At 52.4% G+C, this 23,759-nt stretch overlaps 1 protein-coding gene across 1 annotated transcript in view; it reads left to right on the forward strand.

The window, feature by feature from the left end:
- EFCAB8 (EF-hand calcium binding domain 8) overlaps positions 1–23,759 on the forward strand; it is a 103,317-nt gene that overhangs the window by 23,413 nt on the left and 56,145 nt on the right. The window contains 6 exon segments of the mRNA XM_019016849.4: positions 3,344–3,479; positions 7,140–7,245; positions 10,066–10,150; positions 11,026–11,150; positions 14,287–14,360; positions 16,329–16,459. Of these exon segments, the coding sequence (XP_018872394.4) occupies positions 3,344–3,479; positions 7,140–7,245; positions 10,066–10,150; positions 11,026–11,150; positions 14,287–14,360; positions 16,329–16,459 (657 nt within the window).

Consider the following 23,759-nt stretch of genomic DNA (forward strand, 5'->3'; position numbering starts at 1 on the left):
AGAGTGAAAACTCCGTCTCAAAAAAAAAGGAAAAAAAGAAAAAAAAAACAGCATGCAAATGCAATTCAGCCCACTGAGGCTGATCAGTTTCTACCTTCTTTGCTGCAAGTGGCAGCCCTCCAAACAGAATATTGTCCATTCACTTTGAAACTGTAAACCCAGCATTTCCTCGTTGGTCACTTGATACCTGTTCACGGCACACTGTCCAAGTGTCGACAGAACCCAGCAGCACCTCACACAGTTCCAGAATCAGTCCTGGGGTAAAGAGGCTCATAGCTTGTGAGTATTTCTTGCTTGCATTCCCCAGGTAGCAAGATGCTGAGTAAACCATTTCCATTTTATTGTATTTATTTTTTGGGATTTTATTTTTGAGACAAGTTCTTGCTCTGTGGCCCAGGCTAGAATGCGGTGGCACCATCTCAGATCATTGCAACCTCCGCTTCCTGGGTTCAAGTGATTCTTTTGCCTCAGCCTCCCGAGTAACTGGGATTACAGGTGGCTGCCACCACGCCTGGCTGATTTTTTGTTGTTGTTGTTGTTTTGAGACAGAGCCTTGCTCGGTCGCCCAGGCTGGAGTGCAGTGGTGCGATCTTGGCTCATTGCAAGCTCTGCCTCCCGGGTTCATGCCGTTCTCCTGCCTCAGCCTCCCGAGTAGCTGGGACTACAGGTGCCCACCACCATGCCCAGCGATTTTTTTGTATTTTTAGTAGAGACGGGGTTTCACCATGTTAGCCAGGATGGTCTCAATCTCCTGACCTCATGATCTGCCCGCCTCGGCCTCCCAAAGTGCTGAGATTACAGGCGTAAGCCACCGCGCCTGGCCTAGTTTTTGTATTTTTAGTAGAGACGGGATTTCACCATGTTGGCCAGGCTGATCTTGAACTCCTGATCTCAGGTGATCCACCTGCCTTGGCCTCCCAAAGTGCTGGTATTACAGGTGTGAGTCATTGTGCCTGGCCAACCATTTCCATTTTATTATGGAATTCTTCTGGCCTCTGTAGGCCCCATTAGAGCATTTCTCTGATATCACCCAAGACATCTGGGTATTTCAGGTTTCAAGATAATTTTATGTCCTTCAGTCATAGGGGTAGCTTCAGTTAATGTCCCATAACAAGGTAGTAAATGCCCCTCAAGAGGACATTCCCTAGTCCGAAGTCCCAGTAGCTGTTGCAGGGAGGCGCTTACAGGCTTTTGTCATAAGCCCCAGGAAATGCTCCACAGAGGGCTATCCGGTGGAGAATTTGTCCCTGCCAGCTCTCTAGCTTCTACTCTGCACTGTGTGGGCCTGGGCAATCTTACTGGTTCCCATGTAGCATGTCCAGTTCATATAGCTTGAAGGGCGATTTACATACCTCTGTTTTATAGCAGTAGGAAGGGGAGACATTCCCTAATTAGATATAGTGTTCATTCCCATGATACAATCAGATAAAAGCAACCATTTCACATGAAGTATGTTCAAATACATAACTGTACATTTTGGCGTGAACACATTGCTTAATAAGGTCAAGCCTTCACTGGTCTATTTCTTTCTTTCTTTTTTTTTGAGACGGAATCTCACTCTGTCACCCAGGCTGGAGTACAGTGGCGCAATCTTGGCTCAGTGCAACCTCTGTCTCCCGGGTTCAAGCAATTCTCCTGCCTCAGCCTCCTGAGTAGCTGGGACTACAGGCGTGTGCTACCACACCTGGCTAATTTTTGTATTTTTAATAAAGATGGGGTTTCACCACGTTGGCCGGGCTGGTCTTGAACTCCTGACCTCAAGTGATCTGCCCGCCTCCTGACCTCAAGTAATCCTCCTGACCTCAAGTGATCCACTCGCCTCAGCCTTCCAAAGTGCTGGGATTACAGGCGTGAGCCACTCCGCCCGGTCAGGTCTTTCTATTTCTTTGGGCCATTTAGATCTCAAGGGTGTTTAAAGGTCCTGAAACAGAATGTCAAGAGGCTTGTTCCTATATTCTCCTATTTATTTGTTCAACCTACAAACCCGGAGAACATTTCCAACTTGGTGGGGAAAATAAATGAGTAATATTTAATTACCTTCATGAAAGAGTAACTTAAAACATTGGCTTACCTTTACTGAGCCTGGGCCGGGTGCACCAAATGCAGCCTCTCATCTGATCCCATCACAGCCCTAGGAGGTGCAGGTGCTGTCATCATGCAGGTGAGGAAACCAAGTCCTCCCTGAGATGGCATGTCCTTAGGGCTGTCTTCCCTTTTCCTAGCTGTCACCTATCATCCCATTCTGCACAGTCTTTGGCCCTGACAGAAGTGGCAGGGTTGGAAGAGACGAGAGGGCAACTGAGAATATTCATCACAATCTACCCAGAGCCATGGGCTGAGGATAGGAGAGAGGAGAACCGTGTCCAGACACGTTTCCCTTGCTCTTCTGCAGAGATGGTAATGGCAGTTGAATTTTCACAGTGGCGTGGGTTATCCTTAAGCCCAGGGTCATACCAGGCCCACCGGATTTGGAAAGGGCCCTGGAGGAGGGGTCATAGTGCCTAGGTTCTAGTTCCAGCCCTGCTGGTAAATAGGACATAACTCCAGGCAAATGATTATTCCCTGGGCCCCTGTAGGATGAGGTAATATCACCTGCTCTGCCAGGGCTCAAAGATTGGGCAGATCAAGTAGGAGAGTGTGTGCCATGCCATGTTGGGAAGCTGGAGTGGCAGGGACTCTCGATGGCCAGATAGCTGGCTTAGCCCACTTGGGTGCAGGGAAGCAACCCCCAGAGGGGAGCATCAAAGCGTGTATGAATGCTCAAGGGCGGCCTCCTGCGAGGCCAGGCCTGCCCCCGGAGCTGTTGGCTGTAGGTTTGGTGTGTGGGACCCTAATTCCCCACTGCTCCTTGTCCACTTTGATTTCATCCTTCGGTTCTGTTCCCCCCTCTACCCCAGAGCACTGGAGCAGTTGCTAGAAAGTGCTGTTTCTCAGTTTTCAGCCTCAGGCTCCACTCTGCTCACCCTCTCTGGGCAGTTTTTCCTATGATAGAAGCTTTGCGAACAAACTCCGTTCTGTCTCCTCTGTCCCATCACGTCGCGAGGAGGCTGGCTGGCTACTTCGCAGGATAAGCCTGCTGCTTCTCACTTCTGGTGCCCCGCCTCATATCAGCTTCTACGTGGGGCCCTTTTTCTTTTGGCCACTGTTGATGATCCAGTAGAAACCCGCTTGGAGGAGCCAGCTATGGGTTTCTGGCGTGCGCATGTGCGTGCGTGTGCATGCGTGTGCGTGACGCTCCGCCGGCTTTTGTCCCTCCTCCTCGGTGGCTGGCTGTTCTGCCGCAGGTGCCCCCTCCCTGAGCTGTTTTTGCTTGGGCTCTTCTCTCTTTCATCGCCTCCCACAGGAACCATGGCTGTGAGGTGGTGAAGGTGGTGTTTTTAATCCACCGGTTCAAGAAGATCGGGTGTTTCCTGACTGTCACCAAAGACGGGATCCTGCAGTTCTGGTCTGAGTCCTTCTCGCTGATGAGCTCCTTTAGGGTGAGTGGGGCCCGTACACATGGTGCACACATGGGTCATTGGAGAGCCTCTGCCTTAGCACCCCGATGGTGAAGGTGACCTGGAGCCAGGCAGATTCATGGTCTAAGCAGCCTGGACTTGCAGTCACAGCACCTGGGTCCTGACTTGGCTTCACTGTGGGAGTCACACATTTCCCTTCTGCTAAGCGGGATTCCACCTGGATGTCCATTCCATGCGGGCGTCTCACAGACCCCTCAAATCCATTAGCCCAAACAGGTGTCCCTTTAGCTGTCCCTGCCCACCAGGTTTCCTTCTCTTGCGTCCCCATCTCAGTGAATGGCATCGTCATCCCCAAGACTCCTGTGCTAGGGGTCAGCCACTCCCACGCTGTCCCCACGTCCTACCGATTCAGGCCTTTTGCCTAGTCCAGGCAGGAAATCATAGTGGTTATGAGCATGGGCTCTGGAGCCCAGATCCCAGGGTCAGAGTCCTAACTGTACCACCTGCAAGCTCTGTGACCTGGACAAGGTACTATATACTCCCTGTGCCTCAGTTTTCCCATCTGTCAAATGGGGCTAGTTACAGTGCTTCTTTACAGTCCTTTTGGGAACATATGATGACATAATACATGTGTAGTGCTTGGGGCAGGGCAGGGCACGCAGCAAGTCCCTGCTGGATATATTGTCTTTGTGCTGCCAGCTCCTGGCTGAGAGTAGTAAGTGAGAAGACGCTCAGGAGAACCCACTGTGTACTTGGTCGCCAGGGCCGTCCAGAATCCTCCAGCAGACAAGGAAAGCACTGCTCTCCAGGGCTCTACAGAAAGGTTGATTGAGAACACAGCCCCCAGATGAAGGGGTTTCTGAGGCTGTGTAACTGCAGAGTGATTCACAGTTGCATCAGGGCTCATCCTTTGGGGAAGAAGAGGCCTGGGTGGAACTAGGGTCTGTGGGGTCCCATGGCTCTCCTTGGTGCACCAAGGGGGAGTCACAATCACCATCCTGAGGCTGTGGCTTCCATAGCCCTCCACCTTACCTTTCTGTGTGTGGACTGGGGCAGGGTGTGTTGCAGACAGAGCTCCTGCTTGTGGCTGCTACATGGTCACCAAAGCACCTCCAAAGGCTGAAGGGGACAGAGGAAGGCTCTCTGGGAAGGCCCAGCAGACCTGGATTCTTCCTGGAGGGGCCGCTTTGGCAGGAGTAGGCCTCTCAGGACCACACACCCACTGTCATGCAGATGGAGAGACCTCAAGTTTGAGGCGGGGCCTGAGTTCCACTCAAGAGCTATGTGATCTTGGGTGCAGGTCACTGAAACTCCCTAGGGCTCTTGGTTTCTCTGAACAGTGCAGGGGTTGGGAGTTACCAAGCTACTGGTGTGTGTGGGTTAGACTCCAGCCCTGGGCAGGAGAGAGGGGCTTAGGAGGGTTCTGGTCCATTGTCTTCACCGCCGGAACCACCTGGGGAGCCCGAGAGCACAGTCCTCTGTGCTCTTGGTGCTCTCTGAGTTCTGATGGAACAGGCTCCTCTCTACCCCTGCCTTCCCTATCCCTTCTGATTATCCATCTAGAGGAATTGGTTTACGCTCCTCCCTGCTCCTTCCTCCCAGCTTTTCAGATCGTACTTCTTTCTGCTTTCTTCAGTTCAGAGCCTGTGGTGTCATTCAGAGTAAAATACAGCGCCAGGCGCGGAGGCTCACGCCTGTAATCCCAGCACTTCGGGAGGCTGAGGCAGGCGGATCACTTGAGGTCAGGAGTTTGAGACCAGACTGGCCACCATGGTGAAACCCCGTCTCTACTGAAAATACAAAAATTAGCCAGGCATAGTGGTGCACACCTGTAATCCCAGCTACTTGGGAGGCTGAGGCACGAGAATCACTGGAACCCGGGAGGCAGAGGTTCCAGTGAGCCGAGATCGCACCACTGTGCTCTAGCCTGGGCGACAGAGTGAGACTCCGTCTCAATAAAAAGAGAGTAAAATACGGATTCCTCAGGTGGCCACACCTACCTCATCTCTGGTTCCTCTCCAACTCTAAGCCGAGTGGGCTGGCCTCCCTCTTCCCCAGGACACAGCAGCTCATTTCTGCTGACCTGGCTCTGCTCGTGGCTTTCCCTGCCTGGAGTGCCAGCTCACATTCTCTCTGTGCACATGCTACACGAGTGCAGGATGCACCAGTGCTGAGCTCCTACTGAGTGCTGGGCACCACCCTCAATGCTTCAACTTTCATTATTCCATTCATTCCTCGCAACTTTGCAGAACAAATTCTCGGTTAATAAGCCACTTTGACCAGGTGACATCTGCAGATGGAAAACAGGATTCAGACCTATGGAGGGGCAGACAGGGGAAGTCAGTCTTCCTTCCCTCAGTTTCTACTTCCTCTCCCTGCAGGCAAATGCTATGACCAGTTTTGGGGTGCTCTTCCATGGCTATCCTCTCTACATATCCCCCTTTTCTTTTTTTTTTTTTTTGAGACTGGGTCTTGCTCTGTCACCCAGGCTGGAGTGCAGTGGTGCAATCACGGCTCACTGCAGCCTCAACCTCCTGGGGTCAAGGGATCTTCCCACCTCAGCCTCCCAAGTAGCTGGGACTACAGGCATGCACCACCATGTCCAGCTAATTTTTTCTTTTTTGAGATGGAGTCTTGCTCTGTCACCCGGGCTGGAGTGCAGTGGTGTGATCTCAGCTCACTGCAGCCTCTGCCTCCCGGGTTCAGGTGATTCTTCTGCCTCAGCCTCCCGAGTAGCTGGAATTACAGGTGAGCATCACCACGCCCAGCTAACTTTTGTATTTTTAGTACAGACGGGGTTTCAACATTGGCCAGGCTGGTCTCGAACTCCTGACCTAGTGATCTGCCCACCTTGGCCTCCCAAAGTGCTGGGATTACAGGTGTGAGCCACTGTGCCCGGCCTTTTTTGTTAATTTGGTAGAGATGGGGTCTCCCTATGTTGCCCAGGCTGGTCTCGAGCTCCTGGGCTCAAGTGATCCTCCCGCCTTGGCCTCTGAAAGTGCTGAGATTACAGGCGTGAGCCACTGTGCCCTTTTCTTTTTAAATGCGATAATGGAAGCATATTATAATGTTGCTTTTTACCTTGGTTTGTCACTTAATCATGTCTCTTGGCAGCTCTTTATTGGCATGGGCACAGTTCCTTTGTTCTTGATGTCTGGGTGGTGTCCATGGTGTGGGTTGATAATCAGCTGTGCTTTCCAGGTGGCTTCTGGCCTGTTGCTCTAATAGCAGCTGCAGCGTCCCCTTTGAGTAGGTGCAAACACACCCATAGAAGTGTCTTGGAAACAGATTCCTGGATCATGAGCTATGCATATTCAAGAGTTTGGTTGGTTTTTTGGTGGGGGGGGCAGGGGGCGGACAGGGTCTCACTCTTGCCCAGGCTTGAGTGCAGTGGTATGTTCACGGCTCACTGCGGCAAGACTTTGATAGAACTGTGAGACTGCTCCAGAAAGGGGTTTTAAAGAAGGTGTTCTTTAAGCCCATTTTACAAATGTGGAAACTGAGACCCAGGGAGGCTAGGGAGTTTATCCAAGGCCCCCATCACTAGTCTTAGTGGTAGTGCTAGGCTCCATGCCAGGTCTGTGGTGGCTCCGGGCCTTGCGTGGCAGGAGAGGTTCATGGGGAGCTGCACTGGCCTGAGTATGCGTCCCAGCCCATCTCCTCTGCTCTTCCTCTGGCCAGCTTAACCAGACCCAGCAGCTCTACAGCCAGCCGATGTGGGTCATTGACATGGTATGTCTGCACAATATGAACCTCGTTGCAGTTGCGTCTACCAGGCAAAAGATAGGTGAGTCCCTGGGAGCTCCCCAGCTCTGCTCTCAGCCACTGGTAGCCATGCATTTGTGCCTGGGAGAAGTCTGTTGGCTGAGCAACTGTGAACATGGATCAGAGCCCCCTGGGAGGATTGCCAGGTGGAGAGGCCTTAGTGCCAAGTAGGCAGGGGGTGGTCAGTGAATGCTCGAATGAATACAGTGATGTTGAACAGACCCAAATTTACAAGCCAGAGGCCATACTGGTCCATCTCCAGTCCTGATTCTACCTCCTGCCTCTTGCCACTCCTAGTCCAGGCCCCCTTCACTCTCACTTAAATAGCCTCTCCTGGCCGGGTATTACAGGCTCACTCCTGTAATACCAGCACTTCAGGAGGCCGAGGCAGGCGGATCACCTGAGGTCAGGAGTTCAAGACCAGCCTGGCCAACATGGTGAAACCCCGCCTCTACTAAAGATACAAAAGTTACCTGGGAGTGGTGGCACACGCCTGTAATCCCAGCTACTCAGGAGGCTGAGGCAGGAGAATCGCTTGAACCTGGAGGTGGAGGTTGCAGTAAGCCGAGATCGCGCCATTGCACTCCAGCATGGGCGACAGAGAGAGACTCAGTCTTTAAAAAAAAAAAAAAAAAAGCCTCTCCTGCAAGCCGCGCTTCCCTGATGCTCCCAAAGGCAGGATGTGCATTTACAGTGCCCTCTGCAGAAAGCCTTCACCCTACCCCGGTGTTCTTAGGATGGAGGTGGGATCCTCAGTGTGGTCTGTGAGGCCTTCAGAGGTCTGAGCCCTGCTGCCTCCAGTAGTCTCCACCTATCCCCTCCCTGTGGTGCTGAGGCCACTGTGGTCTCCTCTGGTAGGTGCTGTGGCCTCGGTCTCTGTGCTCTGCCATCCCTCCTGCCCCTCTCTCTGCCCCAACAGCCTCTGCTTTTCCTTTGGCTCTCATCTCAGAAGTTACTTCCTCCAGGAAGCCCTCCCTGACCCTCTAGTCCAAGATCCTCTGTTACAAAGACCCCATGAGATCGTACCTCTTCCCTTCAAGGTCCCCCTTTCAGTGTCATCTCACATGTATTAGTGTGCTTCTGTTTAGCACATGTCTCCTCCTCCAGACTGGAACCTCCATGAGGTCAGGGACTGCATCTGTTCTGCTCAACTCAGTGTCTCAGTGCCTGGTACCTTCTGGATGCTCGATGACTATTGAATGGATGGATGATGAATGAGGCCTCTGACTGAGCAGACCTGTAAGATGGTCAGGGAAAGGGAATTAGTACATGAAATGACAGCTGGCAATGTGAGGCTGAATGGGAGGAGAGAGAGTGGCTGTTCTGGAACAAGCAGGGACTGGAATAAAAAGGACCTGGGTTCAGAGCCTGGTCTCACTGCTCTGTAGATGCCTGCCTATGAGCAATTACTTTACCTCCCAGTGCCTCACTTTACCCAGAGGTAAAATGGGGCCAATGATACATGACTCCAGGGTGAGTGTCGCTTAGTAGTTAGGTGTGTGAAGCTGCTGGCATAGTGCCTGGCACACAGTGGGCAGTTAATCAACACTGACATCATTATGAGGCTAAATTGTGTGATACAGAGAAAGTGGTCAGCCGTCAGCAAGGGCTAGAGCAATCTATCTGTGACCCGCCTGGGCTTTCCACTGCAACATCTGTTTCCTGGGGACCCAGTGCTGTCCCAGGCTTTCTCACCCTTTATCCTCAGACAGCCCTGAGAATTTGGTGTTAAAACCCCATTTATTTTTTATTTTTTTGAGACAGTCTCACTCTGTCACCCAGGCTGGAGTGCAGTGGCACAATCTCGGCTCACTGCAACCTCTGCCTCCCGGGTTCAAGAGATTCTCCTGCCTCAGCCTCCTGAGTAGCTGAACTAGGGATTCATTTATTTTGGTTGAAAAAAAAATATTGAATTCTGGTTCGATGATGGGCTGGACCTGGTCTGCTGGGCCTGTGTTTGTTGGCTCATCAGGTGTCTGGGATTACAGGTGCGCGCTACCACACCCGGCAAATTTTTGTATTTTTAGTAGAGATGGAGTTTCATCATGTTGGCCAGGCTAGTCTCCATCTCCTGACCTCAGGTGATCCACCTGCCTCAGCCTCCCACAGTGCTGGGATTACAGGTGTTAGCCATTGCAGCCAGCCTAGAACCCCATTTCAGAGATAATTATGTCATCACTGCTGTCCTGATGGAGCAGCTATCATCTGCTCAGAGGCACTCAGACAAGGCCAAAAGCAGAGGTGGAAGTGGCAACAGTGTGATCCCCGGCCTTTGTGGCCCCAGCCCAGTCCAGCCAGTGCTCCTTTTGTGACCTACAGCCCTCTGGGGTGGCTGGCCACGTAGAGAGGCAGAGGAGGGCGAGAGGCTGCCGTTCAGATGCGGGAGACAGCATGACGGTGAGGCTGTTGCTCATCAGAGGCTGGAAATGAGGCTGGATCTGTTGGAAGGAGTCAGATTTTTTTTTTTTTTTTAATTGAGACAGGGTCTTGCTCTGTCACCCAGGCTGTAGTGCAGTGGTACAATCACTGCTCACTGCAGTCTCAAACTCCTGGGCTCAAGCAGTCCTCTTGCCTTAGCCTCCCTAAGTGCTGGGATCATGGGCATGAGCCACTGCACCCGGCCTGGGATTTTATTCCAGCTGCAGTTGGAAGCCTTTGGGGATTTTCAGTGGGGTTCCCGGTGGGTGGGTTTACTCTGTGAACAGCTGTCTGTGGTTGCCATGGGGGAAAAAGGGCTGAAGGGGCCAGAGATTCCTTGGGATAGCAATGAGGCTGCTCACCGTGACTGAAGACCTCCCAGGCATGGCTGTGGGCTCTATGTGGCCTTCTGTCTTTCCCCCAGATTTCTTTGATATTAGTGACCACAAATGTGTCCGGGCCTTCACCTTTGTTGATCTGGACAGCTGTGCTCTGGTCATGGACTACTGGTGAGTCTCCACTGGGTGTTCCTCACATGAACCAGGAGGCCCAGGCCTCCTGCAGCAGCCGCATCACTGACTAGGGTTGGGGCCCCCAGAAAGCCTCCTTGAAAAGATCTGGAAATATCTCCCCACTGGCTCTAAGGCCCCTGTGTCTTCCTCCCCACCAGGCTGCTTCTCTCTCAGGGTCACCTCTCATGGTCACTCAGAGCTTGGAGTCATTGTCACTCCCCCACCGAAGAGAGCCCCCAAATCCCAGCAGAGGCTTGTCTGGCTGTGGCTGAGGACTCTGGGGACATCACAGTCTATTGCGAGAGGTGACTTAACAAAGGGCAGCTGGAGGACTAGGGATTCATTTATTTTGCTTGAGAAAAAAGTTGAATTCTGGTTCAGTGATGGGCTGGACCTGGTCTGCTGGGCCCGTGTTTGTTGGCTCCTTAGGTGTCTGGGCAAGGCCGGAAAGTGTTGTTGGAACTGCCCTTGCTTCCAAGGAAGAGGGAAGCTGTTGGGGGGCCAGGGGGGGAGTGGAGGCTCCACAGCCTCTTTTTTTTTTTTTTTCTTTTTTTTATGACTCAGAGTCTCACTCTGTGTCCCAGGCTGGAGTGCAGTGGCACCATCTTAGCTCACTGCAGCCTCCACCTCCCGGGTTCAAGTGATTCTCCTGCCTCAGCCTCCTGAGTAGCGGGGATTACAGGTGCCCGCCACCACGCTTGGCTAATTTCTGTATTTTTAGTAGAGATGAGGTTTCACCATGTTGGCCAGGCTGGTCTCGAGCTCCTGACCTCAGGTGATTAACCTACCTTGGCCTCCCAGAGTGCTGGTATTACAGGTGTGAGCCACCGCACTCAGCCCACACAGCCTCTTCTGTCTCCATCTTTCTGCAGGTCTGACTATCACAGAGGTGTGTTCTGCTATGGGGACGCCAAAGGCAATGTCATTGTCTTCACCTCCGAAAACATGACCAGTGGGCTGTTCAACCCGCGTATCCTCCCCAGGGCCTCCAAGTGGGGTAGCTAAGATGCTGGGGAAGGGGGCAGAGGCCTGGGCATGGCCTAGATGTGGGTGCTGAGCTCATCCTGGTCCCCAAGCCCCGCACTCCCTGCCTCTGCTCTGGAGTCTCTGGGAAGGCGTCTGCTTCTAAGCGCAGGGTGCATGCCGCTCAGCTCAGCACAGAGGGAGAGGCGATGGGGGGCAGCAGAAGACCACAAGGGCTGGGGAGAGGGGTGGCCTCTCTGAGGATGGGAGGCTGTGCGGGTGCGGTCGGGGGGTGCAGGATGCTTCTCACCCCAGCATGATGCCAGTGGTGGGACCCTGGGGAAGTCCTTCATCCATTCTGATCCTGGGTGAGAGCACTGATGCTAACTTCCTCGGATGGTGGCGAGGAGGCATGTGCTCTCCTTGGCTCTAGTGCTGCCTTTGGGTGGGCAGGGGCTGTCCTGGATGTGGGCTCTGTGGAGCCTGGGCATGGCCTGGCTGGTGTGGGTGAGTGGGCACAGCTGAGTCTGGAGCACCCCTTGCTGAGCGCTTTGCATGCATCACCTCGCATAATCTGCCCCTACTGTCAGGAGGGAGGAGCCGCTGCTGCAGCCCATAATAAGAGGCAGAAAGGGTAAGGTCACCTGTACACGCCCCTACCTGGTGAGTGGGGGCTAAGATCTGAAGTCCGGCTGCCTGCCCTGGAGTCTGTGCTTTTAGCCTTTTGCTGGGCTGCATCCCACACTGATTAATAGCAGGAGGAAGTCATTGGAGCTGTTCTGCCCAGGTCGCTAGATCCCCAGAGGATACGGCTCAGGGCTGCCTAGGGAACTCATCTGAACTGGAGCCTCTCTAGAATCCAGCCTTCACGCACAGTGCTGGCTCTCCAGGTTGCCTCACGGCCACCAGGGGCCCCATGCAGGGCCACCGACCCCCTCTTCCAGCCAGAGTTACTAAGCAGGACACTCCAGGGGTTCCCAGGCCTTGGTAACAGGCCCCTGGCAGGCTCGTTGGGGCAGCGTCCCCTGCTGGCAGAGCAGGGACAGATCCTGTCCTGGACACAGCAGTGGGCTGGCACCCTGCTTGCCTCATTGGCCTCGGGTGCCTGCCCTGCCCTGAGCCGCCCACTCAGCTGCTTGAGCCTAGTCACTCTGCGCCACCCTGGGAACTGGCATGGGAGGTTGTGGTGGTCTTTGAGCCACATGGTGAATGGGATATCGAGAGAGGCAGATGACACTGTTTGGGCAGGAGTCCTTCCATGCCAACAAGTGATTGAAGGCTAGGGACAAACATGAAGATGAGGTGGGCCCAGTGTATGGACTTGGGAGGAGATGGACAGACCCAGGTATGCACCCCAGCTCTGTGTGACCTGGAGCCAGTTGCTTAACCTTTCTGTGCCTCAGTTCCCTTATTCAAATAGGGATGGCCCTGCTTCCCTGATAGCTTTGGTATAAGAAACGCGGAACGTTAGGCACCTAGTAAGTGCACAGTGACTATGCTATGACTTCTTCCCTGCCCTCCCTCACAGCCTAGTAGGAGAGACAGGCAGGTAAACTGATGATTAAACCACAGCGCATCATAAAGCTGACTCCTGCCTGTGCCCGTGCACGACCAGCCCCACTCTGGCAGTCTTGGGCAACTTTCCACCCCTCCCTGGGACTTACTTTGCAAGCTTCCTCCTGCCCTTGCAAGATGGGGCTGGTGACTTTGCAGCAGTACAATGTTTGGCATGAGCCGCCAGATCCATCCTTGCTGTCTCTTCCCTCCTCCATCCCTGGGAGGGAACTTGAGCCTAGACTGCCCCAGCATTTGTGACCCGCCTCCTTAAACTGCTCTGACGGAGGACCCATGTTTGTCCCTGACGGTGCTGGCTCTACTCGTCTGTGTCAGACTGGCTTTGCTTTCCCTGAAGATCCATCAACTGCTGGCCTTGAATGGTTTCGGCAGCCGGGAGACGCTAAGCCCCATGAGGGCTGCACCTGGCTTGTCTGAATTCCTCCAGACAGGCTTGTTTTATTTTATTTAAGATTTTTTTTTTTTTTTTTTTTTTTTTACATTTTGAGACAAGGTCATACTCTGTTGCTCAGGCTGGAGTGTAGTGGTATGATCATGGCTCACTACAGCTTTAATCTCTTGGGCTCAAGTGATCCTCCCACCTTAGCCTCCCGAGTAGCTGGGACCACAGGCACGCCACCACCACTTCTGGCTAATTTTTTATTTTTTTGATTTTTTTTTTGTAGAGATGGGTTCTCACTGTGTTGTCCAGGCTGGTATCTTTTTTCTTTCTTTCTTTTTTTTTTTTTTTTGAGGCAGAGTCTTGCTCTGTTGCCCAGGCTGGAGTGCAATGGTGCGATCTTGGCTCACTGCCACCTCTGCCTTTCGGGTTCAAGTGATTCTCCCGCCTCAGCCTCCTGAGTAGCTGTGATTACAGGCACACACCACCATGCCCGGCTAATTTTTGTATTTTTGTAAAGACAGGGTTTCACTATGCTGGCCAGGCTGGTCTTGAACTCCTGACCCCAGGTGATCTGCCCGTCTCGCCCTCCCAAAGTGCTGGGATTACAGGCATGAGCCACCGTGCCTGGCCCAGGCTGGTCTCTTAACTCCTGGCCTCAAGTGACCTTCCCACCTGAGCCTCCTAAAGTGCTGGGATTACAGGTGTGAGCCACTGCGCCTGGCCCAGACGTGCTTATTTTATGATGCATGCCTGGAACTTCTACTTTTTGGAACCTGTGCTTTCTGGACAAGGGGTGCATGTAGTTTGAGGCATGATGGCAAACTCCCAAGTGATTACTTTTCAGAATAAAAAGAGCCTAGAGTCTCAATTCCTTCTCCACTCCAGCAAAGATGGAGCTCCCTAATGAAGAATTAGCTTGTTTAGATTGCAGCACCTAGGAAGCATGAGGTGCCCTGAAATCTGGTTCTAGTTCTGCCATGCACTGGCAGGGGCACTCTGGGAGGCAGCAGTGATCTGCCTGAGTCTTTTTCCTGGGGTGGGGGCACTCTGCTGAGCTCACCAGGACACAATGAGGTGCCAGTGAGGGTTTGGGTGGAAAAGCCTTTTGAGAAGCACAGGAGTTGCAAGCCAACTCAAGACGTCTTCTGAGGCTTTGCTTGCCGAGCAAAGGGGGAAAGCTGCTGATGTGGACCTTGGTTTTTTCCCCTATCAGATCACTGGATCAAAGTTTCCTTGCAGAAACTCTTAAATGAGAAATCTGCTTTGCATAGAAGCTACCGGCTGAAGGTGAGTTGTTTCTTTCCTTGGCCTCTTACAATGGTAATTATCTGTACACACACACCACTCAAAATAAATGCAAAAAGTGGATTTACTCCCTGGGTTCAGTCATAGCCCTTGGGGTTTGGTCTCTGGAAACAGGTTGCGGCAGCTGTTGGATCCCGTCAGCTCTATCTGCAGACCACATCTCTGTGGCCATGCCCCTCTCACTACCGCCATTGCTAAGCCCTGGTCCTGGACGACACCGCCTCGCTCCTGGATGGCTGCAGTGGCCTCTAGCTGGGTTCGCCACTTCCTTTCTTCATGCAGCACTGTCTCCATTCAGGGCCAGAGGAATGATGAGTTAGAAATAGAGTTGAGTCACCCCGGTAGCTTCTCATCACATTTGGAACAAAATCTCAAGTCCTTACCATGGCCATCAGGACGTGAGGTGATCTGGCTCCTGCTTGCAAGCTCTGGGCTTGTTTTCAACCTTCCTTCTCCCCATCTGCTCTCCTGCAGAGGCGCAGGCTCCTCTGCTGTTCCCTGAATGGGCTCAGCCGCTTCCCGCCTCTGTGCCTCGGCATGTGCTGCGCCTTCAGGCAGCGGGGCTCTCCCCGAAGGTACCTGTATTCCCCCTTTCTACTTCCTGTGGTCCCAAGCAGCCATCCTAGGACAGCCCTGTGCCCACCTCTGCTTTCATCCCTTCACCCGCAGTGTTTCCCAGCTCCCAGCTTTGTGTGGTCCGACCATTGATTGCTCATGCTGTCACCTTCACGAGATCGACAGCTCCTCAAGGGCAGGGGCTTCGTGCTCTCGGTTGTCTCCAGTGCCTAAAATAGTACCCTGTGCTTGGTGGGCTCCCAATACATTTGCTGCACAAATGAATGAATGAATGACGCACTCAGGGCGATCTGGGTGGTCCAACAGGCCTGCACTGACTTTTTTTTTTTTTTTTTTTTGGTTGAGTCAGGGCCTTACTCTGCTGCCCTGGCTGGCATGCAGTGGTGCGATCATGGCTCACTGCAGCCTTGACCTCCCGGGCTTAGGTGATCCTCCCACCTCAAGCCCCCGAGTAGCTGGGAATACAAGCACCACACCCAGCTAATTTTTTTATTCTTTTTTTGAGACGGGGCCTCACTATGTTGCCCAGGCTGGTCTACCTACCTTGGCCTCCCAAAGTGCTGGGTTTACAGGTGTGAGCCACTGCACCCGCTCTTCTGTCTTCTGTGGGAAGCTCATCTTGGGCTTGGTTTTCCCTCCAGGTCTCACTCAGTGTCTTGGATTTGGTGCCTTCATTGCGACAGATGCTTGGTGACAGTGTGTGTAAAACCCAGCTCAGGGTCTTGCATGTAGAAAGCACCAAAGAAATATTTGATGAGCCAATCTCTCCAACCCACCTTTTCCATTCTCATCCCAGAGAGGAAAATCTCTAGATTGGGAGGCCAAGCACTGGTCTAGGTCACAGAGTTGGCGCCAGAGAATTCAGAGCCCAACCAGCCCCTTCGACTGCGTGTCATCTTTTGTGGCTCAAGTTGCAGTGAAATGCACATTCTCATGCCCTCCGTGCTTCCGTGAGCACTCCACGCTATGACAAACATGGAGGGTGGCAGTGGGCTGGGAGCACAGCCCATCTGTAGAGGGGGCTCCCTGTGGATAACTAGACTGTGGCCTGGACAGACTTGAATTCATCCTTTCTCTCCTCGTGGGAGATGATTAGTATGGGCCTGACCTTCCCCATCCTCTAACTTACAAGATTTCAAATGAAAGTAGGCTTGTGTGCTTTTAAGCATTTTCAGTGACAAGTGATGGCCAGTGCTGGTCATAGGACCTGGGCTAGGATTGCGGGGCCACATCACTTTGTGATCACTAGGAGAAGGGCATTAGACTCCGTGATCTCTGGGTGCCTCGAGTCCCAGCACCTGGTCATGTTCTGGGGGCTGGGCCTGGAAAGTTGTCCTTGGGTGGAGTCTCCCACCATTGCTACTGTCTTCCCAGGCTCTCCATCCCAACTGGTGTGAGCAGGTCAAGTTCATCCCCCAGATGAACGTGGTAGTCTCCTGTTCGGCCATCGAGAAGTCCTCTCTGGTGCTGACAATATTGCCAGCCAAAGCCTCTGAGAAACCCAGGTAAGAAGTGCTTCTCTCCTGGCCAGGGTGGTGGGGCTGGAAGGGAGGGGGGTGGTGAGTGGACCATGGGGGGCTGACAGTGGCAGATGGTGGTTGGTGTATGGACTCTGGGGTTTAGTTTTTCCAGCATCGCCAGCAGCAGCACGGTGAGAACACAGCAGCCTCTTTTATCTCCCAATCTATATGCAAAACTCAGCATAGAAGCCAGCACAGAGTGATTGGCAGTCAGTGAAATGTTTTCTGAATGAAGGGATGACTGTGAGTTACTTTCTCCTCTGTGACCCTCAGTTCCCTCATCTGTGAAAGGGTGTGAAAGCACGTACTTCACTTCCTGAAGGGTTGCATGAGGGAATCCTCTGTGGTATGTGTTCAGTAACTGGCAGCATTGGTTCTTTGCAGATGGTTCCAATCTGTTTCCTTCAGTCTAGATTCCTCTACCCTAGAGTGAAGTTTTTTCTTTTCTTTTGAAAAACTAGTTAATCACCGGGCGCGGTGGCTCACGCCAGTAATCCCAGCACTCTGGGAGGCCGAGGTAGGTGGATCATGAGGTCAGGAGATCAAGACCATCCTGGCTAACATGGCGAAACCCCGCCTCTACTAAAAATACAAAAATAATAATAACAATAATAATTAGCTGGGCGTGGTGGTGGGCACCTGTAGTCCCAGCTACTTGGGAGGCTGAGGCAGGAGAATGGTGTGAACCCAGGAGGTGGAGCTTGCAGTGAGCCGAGATTGCGCCACTGCACTCCAGCCTGGGGGACACAGCGAGACTCCGTCTCAAAAAAAAAAAAAGAAAAACCAATTAATCACACAAGTATGTATTAAATGCATTGTCCGTGTAAAAAATGAAAACATTATAAAGAAGGTTGGAGTCCTGAGGGGCCCCCTCCTTATTCAATTGCCATTCCCTGACCCAGTTATCAAAAGCCACCACTTCTTTTTTTTTTTTCTTTTTTTCTTTTTGTGACAGAGTTTCACTCTTGTTGCCCAGGCTGGAGTGCAATGGTGCGATCTCGGCTCGCCACAACCTCTGCCTCCTGGTTTCAAGTGATTCTCCTGCCTCAGCCTCCCGAGTAGCTGGGATTACAGGCATGCACCACCATGCTCGGCTAATTTTGTATTTTTAGTAGAGACGGGGTTTCTCCGTGTTGGTCAGGCTGGTCTCGAACTCCTGATCTCAGGTTATCAGCCCGCCTCGGCCTCCCAAAGTGCTGGGATTGCAGGCGCGAGCCACCGCGCCTGGCCCACTTCTGTTCTTTTACTGTGTGGCTTCTACTGTGCAGTTTACTGTAGATAGACTGGTAGGTATGTTCTCTCATGGAGTCTTCCTGCTGGGTTGCTCTTGCCCCTGCAGTTTTCCTCCGGCCCCTAGTCTTTACCTTGAGCCTTTGGGGCTCTGACATTTTGCTCCTGCACAGGCTGAAGATTGAGCCCCAGGAGAGTCTTTTTGAGGGAACAGCAGGAGATTTAAGGCCTGTGTTGGGGAGAGACTGGGTGGGGTTGGGGCAGAAACGGAGGGCCATTTAGACCCATGTCTGTCCCTTTCTGTCCTGGTTGTTTTTCAGGGGAAATTTCAATCCTGAGATGATAAGGCTAATTCGTCCAACTCCTCATTTTACAGATGGGAAACCCGAAGCTTAGGGAGGGGAAGTGACTGTCTTAGAGCAGACACTTGAGCTGGAGTTTTATCTTGGGCCTCATTATATGTCCAGTGCCTTTTTTTGTTTTGTTTTGTTTTTGAGACGGAATCTTGCTGTGTCACCAGGCTGGAGTGCAGTGGCGCAATCTCAGCTCACTGTAACCTCCGCCTTCCAGGTTCAAGTGACTCTCCTGCCTCAGCCTCCCTAGTAGCTGGGACTACAGGTGCGTGCCCCCGTGCTCAGCTAATTTTTGTATTTTTATTTTTCGTTTTTTCATTTTTATTATTTTTATTTTTTATTTTTTTGTGACGGAGTCTCACCGTGTTGCCAAGCTGGAGTGCAGTGGCACAATCTCGGCTCACTGCAACCTCCGCCTCCCGGGTTCAAGCAGTTCCCCTGCCTCAGCCTCCCAGGTAGTTGGGACTACAGGTGCGCGCCACCATGCCCGGTTAATTTTTTTTTGTATTTTAGTAGAGACGGGGTTTCACCATGTTGTCCAGGATGGTCTCGATCTCCCAACCTTGTGATCCACCCACCTCGGCCTCCGAAAGTACTGGGATTACAGGCGTGAGCCACCATGCCCGGCTTAATTTTTGTATTTTTAGTAGAGACGGGGTTTCACCATGTTGGCCAGGATGGTCTTGATCTCTTGACCTCGTGATCTGCCCACCTCGGCCTCCCAAAGTGCTGGGATTACAGGCATGAGCCACCGCGCCTGGCCGTCCAGTGCCTTTTTAACCAAACAGTGCACTGTGTACATTTCTAGACAAGTCCTGGAGCTCCCTGCAGGCCGGAAAAAGGGGCTTCCGGGAATGTCTGACGTGAAGGGGAAGTTTCAGTCTTGGGATCAGTGCTTTGAATGGGGCCGTGTGGCAGAAGTTTGCTTGGAGCTGTTTGCTGAGGCTATCTGTCTGCATTGGTGGTGGTATCACTTAGTGTATATTGGGGTGTCCAATCTTTTGGCTTCCCTGGGCCACATTGGAAGAAGAAGAATTGTCTTGAGTCACGCATAAAATACACTGACACTAACAATAGCTGATGAGCTAAATAAAAATCACAAAAAAATCTCATAATGTTATAAGAAAGTTTATGAATTTGTGTTGGGCCACATTCAGAGCTGTCCTGGGTTGTATGAGGCTCATGGGCCGTGAGTTGGACAAGCTTGGTGTATAAGATATGTGTTTCATTCAGATCTTGTTTTATTGAGTCCTGATGGCAGGAGGATATCAGGGGGTCACCTCACCAGGGCCAGGAGGGCCTCTGTGGGCCGGGCCTGCTGCCTTCCTGACCTCATTGCCTCCACCTGCCCACTCAGCTCCACTGGCCTTCAGGCTTAGGCGTGCTCCTGCCCCAGGGCCTTTGCACAGCTCCGCTGTCTGTGGTATGCTCTTGTTATTGATTGACTGATTGATTGACTGATTGATTGACTGAGACAGAGTCTTGCTGCAATGCTCAGGCTGGAGTGCGGTGGTGTAATCTCAGCTCACTGCAACCTCCACCTCCCGGGTTCAAGCGATTCTCCTGCCTCAGCCTCCCAAGTAGCTGGGATTACAGGCACGCACCATCATGCCCGGCTAATATTTGCATTTTTAGTAGAGACGGGGTTTCACCATGTTGGCCAGGATGGTCTTGATCTCTTGACCTCATGATTCGCCCGCCTCGGCCTCCCAAAGTGCTGGGATTACAGGCGTGAGCCACCGCTCCTGGCCTTGTTTTTTAAATTAATTAATTTTAAATTAATATTTTCATTATAAAAAGTTTCAAACACACAAAAATAGATAAAATAGTATAATTCTTTCATATCACCTAGTAGCTAGTCCACGTTAATATTTCTCTAAGTACCTCAGAGTATCTTCTTACAATATTTGGAACTAGATATAAGCACGGTTCTGGGATGGTTTTGAGCAGAGAACTGGTGTGGTCTGACTTATATGTTGCAGGTGGAGTGTCCATGGGCAGGGGTGGTGGTGAACACACCAGTGAGGAGGCCATTGCAATAGTTGAGGCTGCATAGGATGGTGGCCTGGAGCTGGGCTGTGTTGTGGGATGGAGGGATTGGAGATGTATTTTTGGGGTAGGGTAGAGAATATATTTACACACACAAACACAGAGACACATGTTCCCTTCCTTCAGCCTGGGTGACAGAGCAAGACCCTGTCTTCAAAAAAAACAAAAGACTCCATTCAGGTCAGACACGGTGGCTCACTTCTGTAATCCTAGCACTTAGGGAGGCCAAGGCAGGAGGATCCCTTGAGGCCAGGAGTTCAAGACCGGCCTGGGCAACACAGCAAGATCCCATCTACACAAAATATTTAAAAATTAGCTGGGAGTGTTGGCACACCCCATGCATTCTTGTCTGCATGCAGTGCAATGTACAGGCCGGCAGGTGGCACAATTGACCACTTGCTGGTCTCCCGTTTTGGCGATGCCATCTTAGGGCATATCCTCTGCGGGTGGGGCCTAGCATTGGCACCCCAACCTCTGCCTCTGGAGTCAGCCTCAGCCTCCAAGGCAGTGTGGGCCTGAGGGTCTGGCTTCCCTGCAGCCAGCCTCACCTGAGTTCTCAGATGGTTCGAGCCAGGAGCAAATCTGACGGAGCGGGTGTGGTGGCAGGAGCCGGTGCTGAGTGTGTGGACTGACCCCCGGCATCTCCCCGACTGTCCCCTCTTCCTTCACTTCTGCCACCACCACCTAGTTAAAGCCACCATCATCTCCCACCTGAACTGCTTGCCCTGGCCCTCTTAGCAGCCTCACCGTGTCCCCTCAGGCCACATTTCCTGACCCACGGCCATCAACAAATCTGATCCAGCCAGGGCCCTGTATGGAGCCTTCAGCGGCTCCTGGCCAGGGCTGTGGATTGGGCCCTGCCCATCTCGCCCATGTCCTCTCATGCCCTCTCCTCCTGGCCCACCTGGTGCCCACCATACCGGCCTTGCATAGGCTGCTCCCTCCGGCTGAAGCCTCACCCCTCCCCTGGGCTCCCCGGGGCTGACTCCTTCTCACCCTTCAGGTCTCCGCTGCCCTGGACCCTCCTCAGAGAGGCTGGCAGAAGTGAGCCTCCTTCTGTTGTCCTCCGTCAAAGCCATGTGCTTACGTCCCTTGCAGGACTCGCCATGATTTGTAAATGTCCATCTCCTTTCTGTGTGTCCACTTCCTCCTGCTGTTTCCCTCTAGAAGGAAAACCCCCTATGGCAGAAGCCTCGTGTCTGTACCCCTGGTAATCCTGGCAGGAGTAGGAGCCAGGAAATCTTTGTTGATCAATACGTGAATCGGCCTGAAATAATTTCTACTAACATTTTGGTGACCATTCTTCCAGAACATTTTTCGGCAGCACATATACGTGTGGAGGGAGGAATATCTGGTTTGGCAATAAATGAAATATGTGTACTGCCATCTGTTCTCTTTGAAGCTTTGATTTTTAGAGGAATCCTTGTGTCTCTGGACAGATGATTTAAAGGGGAGCAAGGCTGGAGATGAAGGAACCGGCTGGGAGGCTGATACGGCAAAGTCAGGGGCCTGGGCTAGCAGCGGCCATGGGAGTGGAGGGAAGTGGGCAAGGAGGACTTGGGGCCAGGCTGGATAATGGGAGCCACAATGTTGTCCAGGTTGATGCTCAGGCACCTGGCTTAGGCCCCCCGGGAGTGGTGGAGGAGCCGGGTCAGGGGTGACTTCAGTGGAGGGCATACTGTGTCAGGGGGTCGGGTGCCCTACTACAGATGCCTTTGAGTGGATTTTTTGGTTTTTTTTTTTTTCTGAGGCAGGGTGTCGTTCTGTTACCCAGGCTGGAGCTCACTGTAACCTCAAACTCCCAGGCTCAAGTGATCCTCCTGCCTCACTTTCCTAAGTAGCTGGGACTGCAGGTGCACCACCATGCCCAGCTAATTTTTAATTTTTTTGTACAGATGGGATCTTGCTGTGTTGCCCAGGCTGGTCTTGAACTCCTGGCCTCAAGGGATCCTCCTGCCTCGACCTGCCAAAGTGCTGGGATTACAGGCGTGAGCCACTGTGTCTGGCCTGAATAGAGTCTTTTTGTTTTTTTCGTGGACAGGTTCTTGCTCTGTCCCCCAGGCTGGAGTGCAGTGGCATGATCACAGCTCACTGCAGCCTCAACCTCCTGGGTTCTAGCAATCCTCCCACCTCAGCCTTGCAAGTATTTGGGACTGCAGGTGCACCACCACGCCCAGCTAATTTTTATTTTTTTTGTACAGATGGGATCTTTCTGTGTTGCCCAGGCTGGTCTTGAACTCCTGGCCTCAAGGGATCCTCCTGCCTCTGCCTGCCAAAGTGCTAGGATTGCAGGTGTGAGCCACCACACCTGAATGGAGCTTTTTTTTTTTTTTTTTTAAGGCGGTGGCGGGGTGGGGGTACTGAGTCTTTCTCTGTCACCCAGGCTGGAGTGCAGTGGTACAATCTTGGCTCACTGCAACCTCCGCCTCCCAGGTCCAGGTGATTCTCCTGCATCAGCCTCCTGAGTAGCTGGGATTACAGGCACATACCACTATGCCTGGCTAATTTTTGTATTTTTAGTAGAGGCGAGGTTTTACCGTGTTGGCCAGGCTGGTCTGGAACTCCTGACCTCAGGTGATCCGGCCGCCTTGGTCTCCCAAAGTGCTGGGATTACAGGAGTGAGCTACTGTGCCTGGCCAGAATGGAGTTTTGAAGAGTGTAGTAGAAGGAGCTGGCGGGGCAGGATGTTGTGGATGAGAGGCACGGGCATAGGCACAGAGCATCTGCGGCTCTTAGGCCTGTGAGGGCTGCAGGGCCCTGGCCTTCCTGGAACTCCTGTCTGGGCCTCTCCAGCCCTCTGAGCCTCACCCAGCCCTATTGAGCCTCTCCTCTCCTGGATCGCTGCTTACTGAGCTTCCTGCCACCTCCTGCCATGTCCACCCTAGGTCTGAATCCTGACCCCTGTGCGGGAGGAGTAATATTTTTTCTTCACCCATTGTAAGGTTTATGGCTGAGACCCTGATAACAAAAGGCAGTTGAACAAGAGAAAAGCATGCACATTTAAGTTTCATGTGACATGGGAGCCTTCAGAAAAAAACCCAGAGAGATAGGGACGCCTGTGTAGTTTCATGTGAAGTTTGATGAAGAATGGACGGTCATGCAGGACGACTGGACTAATACCATCTGATGGCAGTAAACTGTTTGTCCAGATCCCTCTCTATGTCCCTGTGTCTTCAGAAATAAGGACATTGGGGCCAGGTTTGGTGGCTCATGCCTGTAATCCCAGCACTTTGGGAGGCCATGGGTGGCTCACCTGAGGTCAGGAGTTCCAGACCAACCTGGCCAACATGGTGAAAGCCCATCTCTTCTAAAAATACAAAAATTAGCCAGGCGTGGTGGTGTGTACCTGTAATCCCAGCTACTCTGGAGGCTGAAGCAGGAGAATCACTTGAACCTGGGAGGTGGAGGTTGCAGTGAGCCAAGATCGCACCACTGTACTCCAGCCTGGGCGACAGAGTGAGACTCCATCTCAAAAAAAAAAAAAAAAAAAAAAAGGACATTCCTTTCCCCCAGGTATAGGTATAGAGTGGGCACCTATGGAATCAGTGTTCTATGACCTGCTTCAGGGAGAAGGCTAGGGGAAGGCAAGCGTGGCCCTCCTGCTGCTTCTGCTGTTGTCTCAAATGCCAAGGTGCCATATTTTGGGGTAGCAT

This window comes from Gorilla gorilla, chromosome 21 (assembly GCF_029281585.2).
Source record: "Gorilla gorilla gorilla isolate KB3781 chromosome 21, NHGRI_mGorGor1-v2.1_pri, whole genome shotgun sequence".
NCBI classification, from domain to species: Eukaryota; Metazoa; Chordata; class Mammalia; order Primates; family Hominidae; genus Gorilla; species Gorilla gorilla.